This window comes from Capricornis sumatraensis, chromosome 7, assembly GCF_032405125.1.
Source record: "Capricornis sumatraensis isolate serow.1 chromosome 7, serow.2, whole genome shotgun sequence".
In the NCBI taxonomy this organism is placed as follows: Eukaryota; Metazoa; Chordata; class Mammalia; order Artiodactyla; family Bovidae; genus Capricornis; species Capricornis sumatraensis.
Genome location: NC_091075.1, coordinates 61,387,108 through 61,400,246, shown reverse-complemented (window position 1 = coordinate 61,400,246; position 13,139 = coordinate 61,387,108). Strand labels below are relative to the sequence as shown.

Here is a 13,139-nt window from a genome sequence, read left to right as displayed (position 1 = left end):
TGCATCTGTCAGTAATCCAAATGTTGGTACTTATCCATGCTTGTGGTCTTTACTCAGATTCTTAAATGAAGATGTACATAGTAACTGATTGCTAGTTTGTTTTGTAATGGAGATGAGTAAATATATATACTTTTTCACTGGCTTCTAAACATCAAGAGTTGACTATTTTTTTCTTTTATACATTTTTGCAGATGGTAGTGAAGACTTTTATGGATATGGATCAGGACTCAGAAGATGAAAAACAGCAGTATCTCCCACTAGCCTTGCATCTGGCATCTGAATTTTTTCTCAGGAATCCCAATAAAGATGTGCGTCTCCTTGTAGCATGTTGTTTGGCTGACATCTTTCGAATCTATGCCCCAGAAGCTCCATATACTTCCCATGATAAACTTAAGGTAAATACAACCTTTACAAAATTGGTTTTCTTTTACGGTTTAGCTTAATACCCTTAGGAACATAGGTTTCATTTTAGTCATCTTGTCATCGTAAGAAGATTATGTCATAAGTTCTAAAAGCAAAATAATTATTTTTTCAGTTACTATTCATTGAATATCTATAAAATGACTGGTATTTTTATGAGACATTTGAAAGATACAGTCAAAACGGTCCCTGTCTGCTCACATCTGACCTTCAGGATAACCTATCTTAAAGGCCAGAAGACTGAATTGAAGGGATGGTGGATGAATGACACTTTTTAAAATAACTATATAACAGAATTCACACATTCAAATGACTATTTTCCCCTGAAAGTTACTTTATATGCAAAGCTGCATGCTCATCTTAATGGTTCTGCCTTTGTTTGAAAAGTTTGAGGAGCTCCTCTTTTGAGTTGATCTCTTAAACTGTTTTCATATCATGAATACTTTCAGATAGCCCGTAAATCAGGTTACTCCATATTGATACTATTTGGGGTTAAAACTTCTAAAGAAAGCTTATTAAGAAATAGAGCACTGTTGTGAAAAATACAATCCCTTGGACTAGTCTATTATTGGTTTTGTTCCACACAACTTTGTAGTCACACATCAAAATCAAAAATAGGTCTTGAAAGTTATTATTTACATCTAGGGAATTGTAATGGAAGTACTTCATATCCAAGTACATTAACTGAAGATAATTACTGTGATACAATATAAAGATGGTGAATAAAGTGAAAGTTCTGTACTAGAAGAAAGGGTAACAAGACATAGAACCTATGATTCTCTCAGAATGAGGGAGCCTAAAGATATGTGGCAGTAATTATCTTTGCTTCTAAAGGATGTAATTTTAAATGATTTGCTCTTTTCCAGATATTTTGAGTAATGGACTAGGCTAGTCCCAAGGAAAATTTTCTTTTATTGTTGTCTTTAATAGAGAATGTATATATAGACTGTTAGGATATTGTGAAAGTAATAAGTATTTGTGTCTAAATTAATTTATTTTATCATTTTTTAAAACAGGACATATTTTTGTTTATTACCAGACAGTTAAAAGGTTTGGAGGATACAAAGAGCCCGCAATTTAATAGATACTTTTATTTATTAGAGGTAAAATTTTTTTTATTTAATATCACTATTTCATGTTGTAGGAAATTCTTTATAGTAACTTTATAATGTAAAATGAATCATTTTGTTTTATACAAAGCCCACTTAAGAAAATATCATTTACAATATGTTTTTTCATTCTTCATATCTTCATATTCCTTGGGCAAAACTATTACATTGAGACTTTATTTTCATTCTTTTATAATCCAAAAAGAGATTAAATCGAGTTAATTTTCACTACAGTTAATATTTTGTATGTATATATGTCAAGGTCAGAGTACATGACTGCTGAAACAATTGTAGTTTTATATGTTGGGGTATTATAAGCTTTAATATAGATTTATAATTCTAAAAATTAAATTTTATTAATGAGCCTACTTTTGTGTAACTATTCTCTGTATGTGTGAATAATTTTATTTGTTTATTTATTTAAGAATTTAGCGTGGGTTAAATCATATAACATCTGCTTTGAATTGGAAGATTGCAATGAAATTTTTATTCAGCTTTTTAGGACTCTCTTCTCAGTGATCAAGTAAGTTATTTTTTAAGCTTTTCTGTTTGTCTCTTTTTCTTGCTGTGCATATTGAATTATCATGTACTGTGTATTTACACTAAGATCTTTTAGGTAAAAGGAAATGTTTTCCTTAGAAGACTTAACGTAAAGAGGAAAATAATTCTGTTGTCTGAAAACTCTCTTTGTCTTTATACTGACATTTTAAGTTATGGTATCAATTGTATGTTGTTGTTTAGTCACTGAGTCATGTCTGATTCTTTGCAACCCCATGGACTGTAGCCCACCAGATTTCAGTCCAGTGCTTTATCTTGGTGGGTGTATGTGATTTCAGTCCAGTACTTCATCGTGTGTGTGTGTGTGTGTGTGTGTGTGTGTGTGTGTGTGTGTGTGTATGTGATTTCATTCTAGTGCTTGATCTTGGGGTGTAGGTATGTGTGAGATTTTAATCCAGTGGGTGGGGGTTTGTGTGTGAGATTTCAATCCAATGCTTCATCCTGGTGTGTGTGTGTGTGTGTGTTTTAGTAAACCAAGCATTGTTATGAGATGTGTTCTGTAGCATTACATTATATACAAGCAATATATCTCAAATATATTTTAAATTTTCTAATAGCCACATTAAGAAAGGTAACATGAAACAAATGAAATTTATTTAAATAATATATTTTATTTCAGTGTTTCCAGAAAGCATTATTATTATTTCAACATGTGGCTCTATCCAGACTTCAGTAGGGCAGTAGCCAAATGGCTATTGCATAGCAACTTCGGTATTGAATAGCACATTTCTGAAGTTTTCTGTAGGTTTCTAATGAATACTATTACATATTTTTCTTTTCCTTAGCTAGAATGGTAGGAAGAGAATATAACCTGGGATAAACTGGACCAACCTAGTCTAGTAATAGAAGCTTATAAAAAGATTGCATGAGAAAAAACTTCCTGTGACAACTAACTGAAGGCCCTTAAATGAATGATAGAATGTATAAACTATACCTTTGTGTTGGTTAGCTTTTGCTTCATAACAAAGCAACCCACAACTTGATAGTTTAAAACATACTCCATTTTATTTAGCTCATGATTTGGCTTGGTAGTTCATTTTGTCAGGGCTGGACTTGCTCCTGTATTTGCAGTCAGTTAGCAGAACATCTTGGAGAAGGCAGTGGCACCCCACTCCAGTACTCTTGCCTGGAAAATCCCATGGATGGAGGAGGCTGGTAGGCTGCAGTCCATGGGGTCGCTAAGAGTCAGACCCGACTGAGCGACTTCACTTTCATTTTTCACTTTCATGCATTGGAGAAGGAAATGGCAACCCACTCCAGTGTTCTTGCCTGGAGAATCCCAGGGACAGGGGAGCCTGGTGGGCTGCTGCCTATGGGGTCGCACAGAGTCGGACACGACTGAAGTGACTTAGCAGCAGCAGCAGCAGAACATCTGGCAAACTGGCTGATGTAATAGGACAACTGGGTCACATGTCACTCTGTCATCATCCAGCAGGCTAATCCAGGTCTCTTCATATGCTGACTCAGTTTCAGAAATTGCAAGAAGGGCACACCCCACCACAGAAGCACTTTTTAAAACCTCAGCACACTTCATATTTACTTTTAATTCATTGGCCAAGCAAGGCACATAGGCAAACCCAGATTCAAAGGTTGGTTAAATAGACTCCTATTTTGTTGGGAGGAGTAGCATTTTAAAGACATGTACATACAGAGATGAGAACAGTTTGTGGCCATTGTTTGCTTTCTGCCACATATTTGCAACTTTTTCTTTTAATATTAAAATTACCAACAAAATGAAAAAGAAACGCCTGAGTTGTTATCCTGCCCATTTTGTTACCTTGACTGTCCACTTAAGTCCACTTAATATTGTGCAGTTATACTTTTTTCTTCTATTATTTTTACATACACACACTTTCTTTGATCCTTTTAATATTTTTCTTTTCTGAATCTAAAGATCTAAATTTATTCTTGACCTAATTCTTTAATTGAAAAAAATCACAGTGAGGTAAATCAGTAAAATAAGACTTGCCTTTTGAAAGAGGAATTTATTGATTTGTATTTATTGACACATTTACCATATATCTGGTGTTCTTCATTCCTTTGTATATATGCAGATTTCCGTCTTGCATTATTTTACTTTAGTCTGAAAGACTTCCTTTAACATTTCCTATAGTTCAAGTCTACTGCTGATAGAATTCTTTCAGTTTTTCTGTGTCTGAAAAAACCCTTATTCCACCTTCATTTTTGAAAGTTATATTCATGGTATGAATATTATGTTAATAATACTTTTCCTCTCTTCTTTTCTGTCTCAGTACTTTTAAAGATGTTCCTCTTTTTCTGGCTTACACTTTTTAAAATGATAAGTTTTTGTCATTTTAAATCTTTGTTTCTCTGTTAATAATGTATCTTCTTTTTCTCTACCCACTTAAGGTTTTCTCTGTATTGCTGCTTTTAAACAATTCAATTATGATGTCTCACAGTGGAGTTTTCTTTCTGTTTGCTGTGCTTAGAACTCACAGAGCTGCTTGGATATGTGGGCTTACACTTCTGATTACTAGATGCCTTGTGAGTTGTAAGATTTTCCACTGTAGTTGAAACACACATTGTATGACCTGTGTGAATTCCAGGGATTATTCCTTCTGCTCCTTTCAGGTGTTTCTTTCCCCAAACTCAAGAGATGTCTTCACCAGCCTATGCTAATCACTAAGCACCTGAAGACTTAGGGGTAATCTCTGTGAGCTTGCCCTCTTGAGTAGTTCTCTCCCTTCTGGTATTCTGCCCTGCAGACTGTAGTCTTTCCAGACCCAGAAAAACCATTAGCATCTTCTCTTCCTGTACTGAAGCCTGGAAACTTTTATAGGTAGAAAAAGTAAGCTTCCCTTCTTTCAGCAGCATGTGTATAGGGTCTGATATGTTTTCATATATTTTGTTTATTTTTTTTTAACTGTTTCAGGTAGAAGAGTAAATCCTGTTATTGAATCTTGGCTGAAACTAATGGAAATAATTTTTAAGTCTGTTTCATTTCTCTTTCCTTCACTACTTTCCTATTCACAAATGATACGAATCTGAGACCTAAATACTCTCTTCGTTTTTTTGTATCAAGCCTAGTATCTCTGTTCTTTACTGCCTACCTCCCCCCACCACACACACACACACATCCTCCTATATAGTTGATTTTTGCACAGTCTTGGCCTTTAGTAAGCAAGATATTTGAGAGAGAGTATTTTTCTAAAAGTTGTAGAAAACTGTGAATCTAACAATAGGACAATTTTTCACTAACTTTAAAATTTTGATCTTTGATTTTACCACTAGGTGCCCAACAAGTGTATTATACATTATTTCAAGCTTATTTTTAAAAAACTACAGATAAGAGATACATAAATGATAATAACATTTAGGTTAGTCTTAATTTAAACTTCCCTTTGTCTGTAGTAGAACAACTAAGTTATATCATTTTCTTGACTTGTCTTCGCATGTATATTCTGATAAATGTGAAAACGAACAGGTCAAGTCTTTAGTTAAGATGCAGTCAGAGAGGGAGAAGCCTAGATGTTCTCTTGACTTAACAATTTTTGGAGCCAGTCTTTTTGGGTAAGTTTATACCAGCACTAGACATATTTATTGAGAAGGCCTGCCCTTGACTCTGCACTAGCTAAGGAAACAGGACTAAAACTGATTCTGGCTTTATACCTTGTTGATTTTTCATTTGTTTGTTTGAAATTCTTTGAGAGACAGCAGGATGACTTTTTCAGAATCTTAAGTCATGAGTTCTGGTAGCATTTTACATGAGACTGGATTTTCAGTATTGTTGAACTACAACTTCTAGTGGCAAAGATATGCAAGTATTTACATAGGCCTTCTTTGTGTTTATAGTTCTGTCGTTTTGGGGGGAGTTATTAAAATCAAAAAGGATGAAAAGCTATCTACGTTCTTTATCTTGTACATTTTTTGTTTCCTTAAAATTTTATCATTTTTTAAAATCCAGGGGCATGTAAGCGAAGACTTCTTGGAAGTTGACATTTTTGTTTCATTGAATTTAACCCATTCTTTGAATTCTAGGTGTATGGGGCTTAATTAAATTTTTGTATGTATGAAATAGTTTACAGTGATTTCTTAGCTGTTTTAGTAATAATCATGAGAGGAGCAAAGTAAATATGAAACAGCCAAAATTTCTTTGCCGTTATTGGTGTGGTTTGCTCAAATGAAAAATCCTTTGTGTTTGAGATAGTTGCTTTAAACTGGGAAGTTTAATTTTCTTTGGTAAGCCTAATTTTTTTTTTCTCTCTCTTTTTTTTCTTAAAGCAATAGCCACAATAAGAAGGTACAAATGCACATGTTAGACTTGATGAGTTCTATCATCATGGAAGGTGATGGAGTTACTCAAGAATTATTGGACTCCATTCTTATTAACCTCATTCCTGCACATAAGGTCTGTATAGTATGAAGATATTAAAGGTTAATATTTAATGGTAGTACTACACATATGAAAGCTTGTTTTTCACCATTTGTAATCCCATGTAATTATTCCCACTATCACTCTCCAGTCCCAAGTAAATTAAAGTAACACACATAAGTCTTATAGCTTGTTGTCTTTAGAAGACATATTTTCACTTAGTTAAGTGCTGCCTCTTCTCTGGAAAATTAAAAATGTTCCAGATTGACCACTCATATCTAGTATAGGAATTGCAAGGGATTGAAGTACTGTCTTGGTTTGGTTCTTTGTTTTAGAAAAGAAAATGTATTTACTACTTTCTAATAGATAGTATATTAAAAAGCAGAGATATTACTTTGCCAACAAAGGTTCGTCTAGTCGAGGGTATAGTTTTTCCACTGGTCATGTATGGATGTGAGAGTTGGACTGTGAAGAAAGCTGAGCACCGAAGAATTGATGCTTTTGAATTATAGTGCTGGAGAAGACTCTTGCAAGTCCCTTGGACTGCAAGGAGATCCAACCAGTCCATCCTAAAGGAGACCAGTCCTGAGTGTTCATTGGAAGGACTGATACTGAGGCTGAAACTCCAATACTTTGGCCACCTGATGCGAAGAGTTGACTCATTGGAAAAGACTCTGATGCTGGGAGGGATTGGGGACAGGAGCAGAAGGGGACGACAGAGGATGAGATGGCTGGATGGCATCACTGACTCGATGGACGTGAGTTTGAGTGAACTCTGGGAGTTGGTGATGGACAGGGAGGCCTGGCGTGCTGTGATTCATGGGGTCACAAAGAGTCGGACACTACTGAGCGACTGAACTGAGCTGAACAGATACAGAGTGTAGGAATTGGTATTTCTCCTTAGAACCCATGTCCTACATTTTTCTTAGGCACTTTCAGAAAATGATTTGGGCAAAAGCAGAAACTATATGGTTAATGTTAAGGGGAAAAGGATGTTTAAGAGCAGTCTATTCTCCATTTCCTTTTTCTGTTTCTTTCTGCTAGCTCCCCCTAAGAAAGTGAAGGACTTAGCTTCCCCCACTCCAGGTCCACCACTGATGTGCACTCAGGCCTATCCTACTGTTGGTACTTACTTTCTTGCTCTTTTCTTCTAATTGTTCAGTGACTTGTCATCAGATGTCTGATAAATACATATCTAATTATACTATTCACAATAAGATGCAACCAATTATAAATTCTTTTCCTGACTGATATATTATTTACATTTTTTAAAAATTCAAATGAGTCTGTAATAGGTCAAAATTTTGAGAGTATGGCAAAGAGGTTATATATGTTAGGCAAATAAGAAAGGAAAAACTTTGTGAGGAATAGTGTATTTGGTGTTTGTATTCTAGTTAGAGTGTATTTTTAATGAGTAGAACTATGCCTTTTTAGGAAATACAAAGGTTTTCTTAGTTTTGTCAAGATATAAATGATATACAGCACTGTATAAGTTTACCTACATTCAGTTCAATTCAGTTCAGTCGCTCAGTCATGTCCGACTCTTTGCGACCCCACAAATCGCAGCACGCCAGGCCACCCTGTCCATCACCAACCCCCAGAGTTCACTCAAACTCTTGTCCATTGAGTCAGTAATGCCATCCAGCCATCTCATCCTCTGTCGTCCCCTTCTGCTCCTGCCTCCAATTCCTCCCAGCATCAGAGTCTTTTCCAATGAGTCAGTTCTTCGCATCAGGTGGCCAAAGTATTGGAGTTTCAGCCTCAGTATCAGTCCTTCCAATGAACACCCAGGACTGGTCTCCTTTAGGATGGACTGGTTGGATCTCCTTGCAGTCCAAGGGACTTGCAAGAGTCTTCTCCAGCACTATAATTCAAAAGCATCAATTCTTTGGCGCTCAGCTTTCTTCACAGTCCAACTCTCACATCCATACATGACCACTGGAAAAACTATAGCCTTGATTAGATGGACCTTTGTTGGCAAACTAATGTCTCTGCTTTTGAGTATGCTGTCTAGGTTGGTCATAACTTTCCTTCCAAGGAGTAAGCGTCTTTTAATTTCATGACTGCAGTCACCATCTGCAGTATGAAATCATTTATTTCATTTAAACATGAAACATTTAGTGAACATCCATTATCTCATAGCTGCAAAAATTAAAGAAACAGAAAAAAAGTGTTTTTCTTGCAAATGAAATAAATTTTAGGATTTATTCTCAATGAATTTCATTCACATATAACATATAGCTGTTTTTAAATAGATTTATCATGTTTATATCACTGGTACTTACCTCTTAGTTGGAAGTACCTTTTGACTGCCTTCATCTAATTCTGCCTCCCCACCCCCTGCCTTAATTACAAATCTGATCTCTTTTTTTATGAGTTAGTTTTTGAAGTATAATTGATCTACATAACTCTTCCTTAGTTGTGGTTACACAGTATTTCTCTACAGTTTAAAAAATCACCTAAATCTAGTTACAGTGTATCAGCATGTAAAGATTTACATAGTTATTGATTGTATTCCCCACACTGTACATTTCATGTCTGTGACTCATTGATTTTGCAGGTGGAAGTTTGTATCTATTAATCTCCCTCACCTGTTCCTCCAAGATTGCCTTAATTTTGAGCTAATCTTATTCTTTTGGAAATGGAATAAAAACCTGGAGCAAGTATCAGGAAGCTATGGCTTGTAGACCAAATCTGGCCCACTGCCTATTTATGTACATAAAGTTTTATTTGAACACAACCATGCTTATTTGCTTTTATTGTGTCTATGGTTGCTTTCCTGCTGCAACAACCAGAGGTGTGTAGTTGCAGCAGTGATGATACGGCTGGCCAATAAAGCCTAAAATACATATCTACCATCTGCCTCTTTGCATGAAAAATTTGCTGACTACTAACCTAAGGTATAGGATATCCTTGCCTTTTTTTGGAGATAAGTGCAAGATGGTGGTGAATGAATCTGTTTTGTCTAAAACTGCGAAGTATAGAGATGTTAATAGGTACTTTTCAACACAAGGATTCCATTTTTAATAACTTTTAAAAAATATATCTTTTCACAGGCTTCCTCAGACCCTTTAGTTAATTAATTTATTTATTTTTATACTGTCATTTTAAATCTTTAATCAGATTCCATTCATGAATATCAGTCATATTACATGCCATGATTAGCTTTCTATAAACAGTTTTGCCTTCTGTGTACAAATTGGTATCAATGAAATAAAAAACCATATACTTGGCAAAGAATTTTATCTATCTTTGTCTCAAACTTTATTCTTAGGGTTCTTCAGCTTTATTAGCTGGAAAGAATAAATTGTATATAAGCAAAAACTGAAAAGAGCTGCAGTGTCCAGGGGCTTAGGCTTAAAAATATTAGAGATCAAGATTTTATCAGATCCATGAAAAAAATTTTAAAAAGCAGTCATAAAATAGCAGCTCCCAGTAACTTCTTCAAGATTTATCTTCTTCAGAAGTTAACTTAATTCAGTTTGCTTCATTCTTGGAAGCCTCATCAAAATTCTCTACAAGATCTGGAACTTCATCATCATCCTCCTCTCCAGTGGCAAGTGGTGCTTTTCCATCCACGGATATTTGGGCAGAGCTTCAGCCAGTCTCCTTAAACTGGTGTGACTGTCAGCACCAAGCTGGTTTAAGATGCTGGGGAGCATTTCTGTCAGTTGCTTTGTCTCAGCGTGGCCCGTAATGGTGAAAGTGTTTGCTGCCAGAGATGCCTGAACTTTAGGGTTGTTAAAGTGGATCACTGTTCCTTGATTTGTGAACATATTCACCTCTTCAGTACCAGAGATATTGTTTACCCCTAACTTTTTTAAAGAGAACTGAAGTTTTTTGTCATCTGCTGTGGCTGTTCTATGAACCACCTTCTTTCTGCGAGCAGTTCCTTTCCCACCAGTGCGCACTTGTGCCTGCAGTTTGGCAAGTTTCTCCTGGTTCACGGTAGTTTCTTTCATCTTGCTGGAGCGGAAATGGGGCCGTGCGGGGGACTAGGGTTGGCGCTCAGGTGGTCTCGGGCGGACCAGCTGAGGTTAGGTGCACACACGCAGGGACGCAAGATGGCAGCTCAGACCCTTTAGTTTATTACCATGCATTGGGAATCTTGAGGAATAAAGGCAGTAGTTAGCATTTCAGAAATATAACTGAGAATTTTGCTTGAAGCACTTTGCAGGTCCACTCTTCCTCAGGACAGACATTGATTAGACAGTGAAATACTGAGGATAATGTGTGTGTGTTAGGGATAAATGGCTGTGATTGCCAATTCAGATTGGTTCAGTTCAGTCCCTCAGTTGTATCTGACTCTTTGTGACCCCATGGACTGCAGCACGCCTGGCCTCCCTGTCCATCACCAACTCCCGGTTAACGAAACCTAAAAGTCTTAAGATTGAGTAAAGCTAAACTTAATATAGGGTTGAGCTTTTGGCTAATTACCTGCTGTGTTTTTTTATTTCTTTGTATTTCAGTTTTTGATTCATGGTTGTGCTATTTGCAACTTCTACATTTATGACCTCTTGACTAGTGGATATTGGGTAAAACCTTGAATGTGGTTCAGTTATATTTTTTGCTCCATATTTTCTGAACTTTGAAGACTTTGATGTTCTAGTGGTATTATCTTGTAAATTCATTAATTCATTTGTAACTTTGCATATTTTTTGTGTTTCAGAACTTAAATAAACAGTCCTTTGACCTCGCAAAAGTCCTATTGAAAAGGACAGTCCAGACTATTGAAGCATGCATTGCCAATGTAGGTATTTCTGCCTATCTTTTTTCTGTAATTTTGTAGTTCTTAATCCATAAAGGTACGAGTTTATTAGAACTTGTCACATAAAGGCTTATTTAGCCTGTAAACAGTTTCATCTATTTAGGAGAAATATATAAGAGAACTGATAATGTCGAAATGTAACCAAATGCAGCATCACTTTATAAGCTTATAGACATTGTTTTTAAATGGCACAAGATAGAGGATGTTAGGTCTGCAATTCCCACCCTTTCTTCTTTGTATTTTATCTTTTTATCTCCTGGCTATGCTGATCTTTTTCACTTTCTCCCTTCGTCTTTTTCTGTGGCTCTCTGTCTATATAGTTCCTTCCTCATGTCTCTAAACCATTCTTCTGAACCTTTTTGGCTTTCCCTCTTAAATAGTTGTTAATAGAGTAGTAAGTTGTCTTTTTACTTTTGTCTACTTTTACTATGTTTTGTTTTTACTAAAAAGTCAATAAAGTAATTCTGAAAAGAAATTAGAATTGTGCTGCCTTAATGTAACAAGTTCATTATTGAGCATTGCTCAGATTCTTACCTGTTTTTTCACACTTTATATAAAACTCTGAATTGTTCATTTATGTTTCCACATCTTGACATCATTTTTTTTACATCATCTTTTTATTTATGACGAGAATGATTGTAAGTATTCCTTTGAAGTCATATATAATTTACCTAATCATTTCCCTCTTACCTTGCATTTAGGTTTTTTTCAGTGTTTTCTTTAGTACAGTCTTTGTGAATGTAGTATTTATTCACTGTTGAATTGTTTTCTACATATAAAAGTCTAAGTATATTAATTTAAATGTTATGAATTATTAGTATTATTTAATTTACTGAATACTTAAGCATGGTTTAAAAAAGTTTTCTCAAGTACTGTAAAAGTGTATACAGTGAAATTTGTCTTCAGTCTCAAATATCTTTTTCTCACTTCTCAAAAATAGCCATCACCAATAGATTTTCATATATCCTTCCAGAATTACTCATATGTGTATGTGTAGTTGTAAATTTTGTTAAAACTCTTTTCCTTATTCTTGTCAAGTTCTTCGTAATATTTTCTAACTCTTAATATATGTTGTCTTTCAAAAGAAATTTATTATTTGATGATACTACCAAAAACATGCTCAGATCAGTTGCATACAATTGCCTCTGTAGCATTTTTACATTTTAAGTTTTTTTCTAATTTAATTTTGCTAGCAAGAGTGGAGATATCTTTTAATTTGTGCTTTGATATTATATTCTCTTTGTTTCTTCTTCCTAGAATGCTTTTAAATTATCAGCCTTTGTATCATCACCTTTTCCTTCTCTTTGTCCTCTGAGTTAAAATGTTTTTGACTTTCTGGGGTTCTTTTTGGCTGCCCTGGGTCTTTGTTGCAGTGTTCAAGCTTCCTCTGCTGCTGCTGTTAAGTCGCTTCCGTCGTGTCCGACTCTGTGCAGCCCCATAGGTGGCAGCCCACCAGGCTCTGCCGTCCTTGGGATTCTCCAGGCAAGAATACTGGAGTGGGTTGCCATTTCCTTCTCCAATGCATGAAAGTGAGAAGTGAAAGTGAAGTCGCTCAGTCATGTCTGACTCGTAGCGACCCCATGGACTGCAGCCTACCAGGCTTCTCCGTCCATGGGATTTTCCAGGCAAGAGTACTGGAGTGGGTTGCCATTGCCTTCTCCCAGGTTTTCTCTAGTTGCAGCAAATGGGCTCAACTCACGGCTGTAGTTTGTGGGCATCTTGTTGCAGTGGCTTCTCTTGTTGTGAAGTACAGGCGTTAGGGTGCACGGGATCAGCAGTCAAGGCTCATAGGATCAGTAATTGTGCCATACAGGCTTAGTTGCTCCACAGCATGTGGAATCTTCCTGGACCAGGGATTGAACCTGTAACCCTTGGCAGGCGGATTCTTACCACTATCCTGCTAGGGAAGTCTCTTTCTGGGTATTTTTGGGAAAAAAAGCAACTGATCCTC

General features: G+C 35.9%; 1 protein-coding gene and 1 pseudogene across 1 annotated transcript in view; one reads left to right on the top strand and one right to left on the bottom strand.

Moving 5' to 3' along the window:
• The window catches only part of PDS5A (PDS5 cohesin associated factor A), a 115,523-nt gene that overhangs the window by 38,252 nt on the left and 64,132 nt on the right, over positions 1 to 13,139 (top strand). The window contains exons 2-6 of the mRNA XM_068974907.1: positions 192 to 395; positions 1,437 to 1,523; positions 1,955 to 2,052; positions 6,330 to 6,456; positions 11,090 to 11,170. Of these exons, the coding sequence (XP_068831008.1) occupies positions 192 to 395; positions 1,437 to 1,523; positions 1,955 to 2,052; positions 6,330 to 6,456; positions 11,090 to 11,170 (597 nt within the window). The remainder of the gene's footprint in view (positions 1 to 191; positions 396 to 1,436; positions 1,524 to 1,954; positions 2,053 to 6,329; positions 6,457 to 11,089; positions 11,171 to 13,139) is intronic.
• LOC138082170 (transcription factor BTF3 pseudogene) lies at positions 9,898 to 10,382 on the bottom strand (annotated as a pseudogene).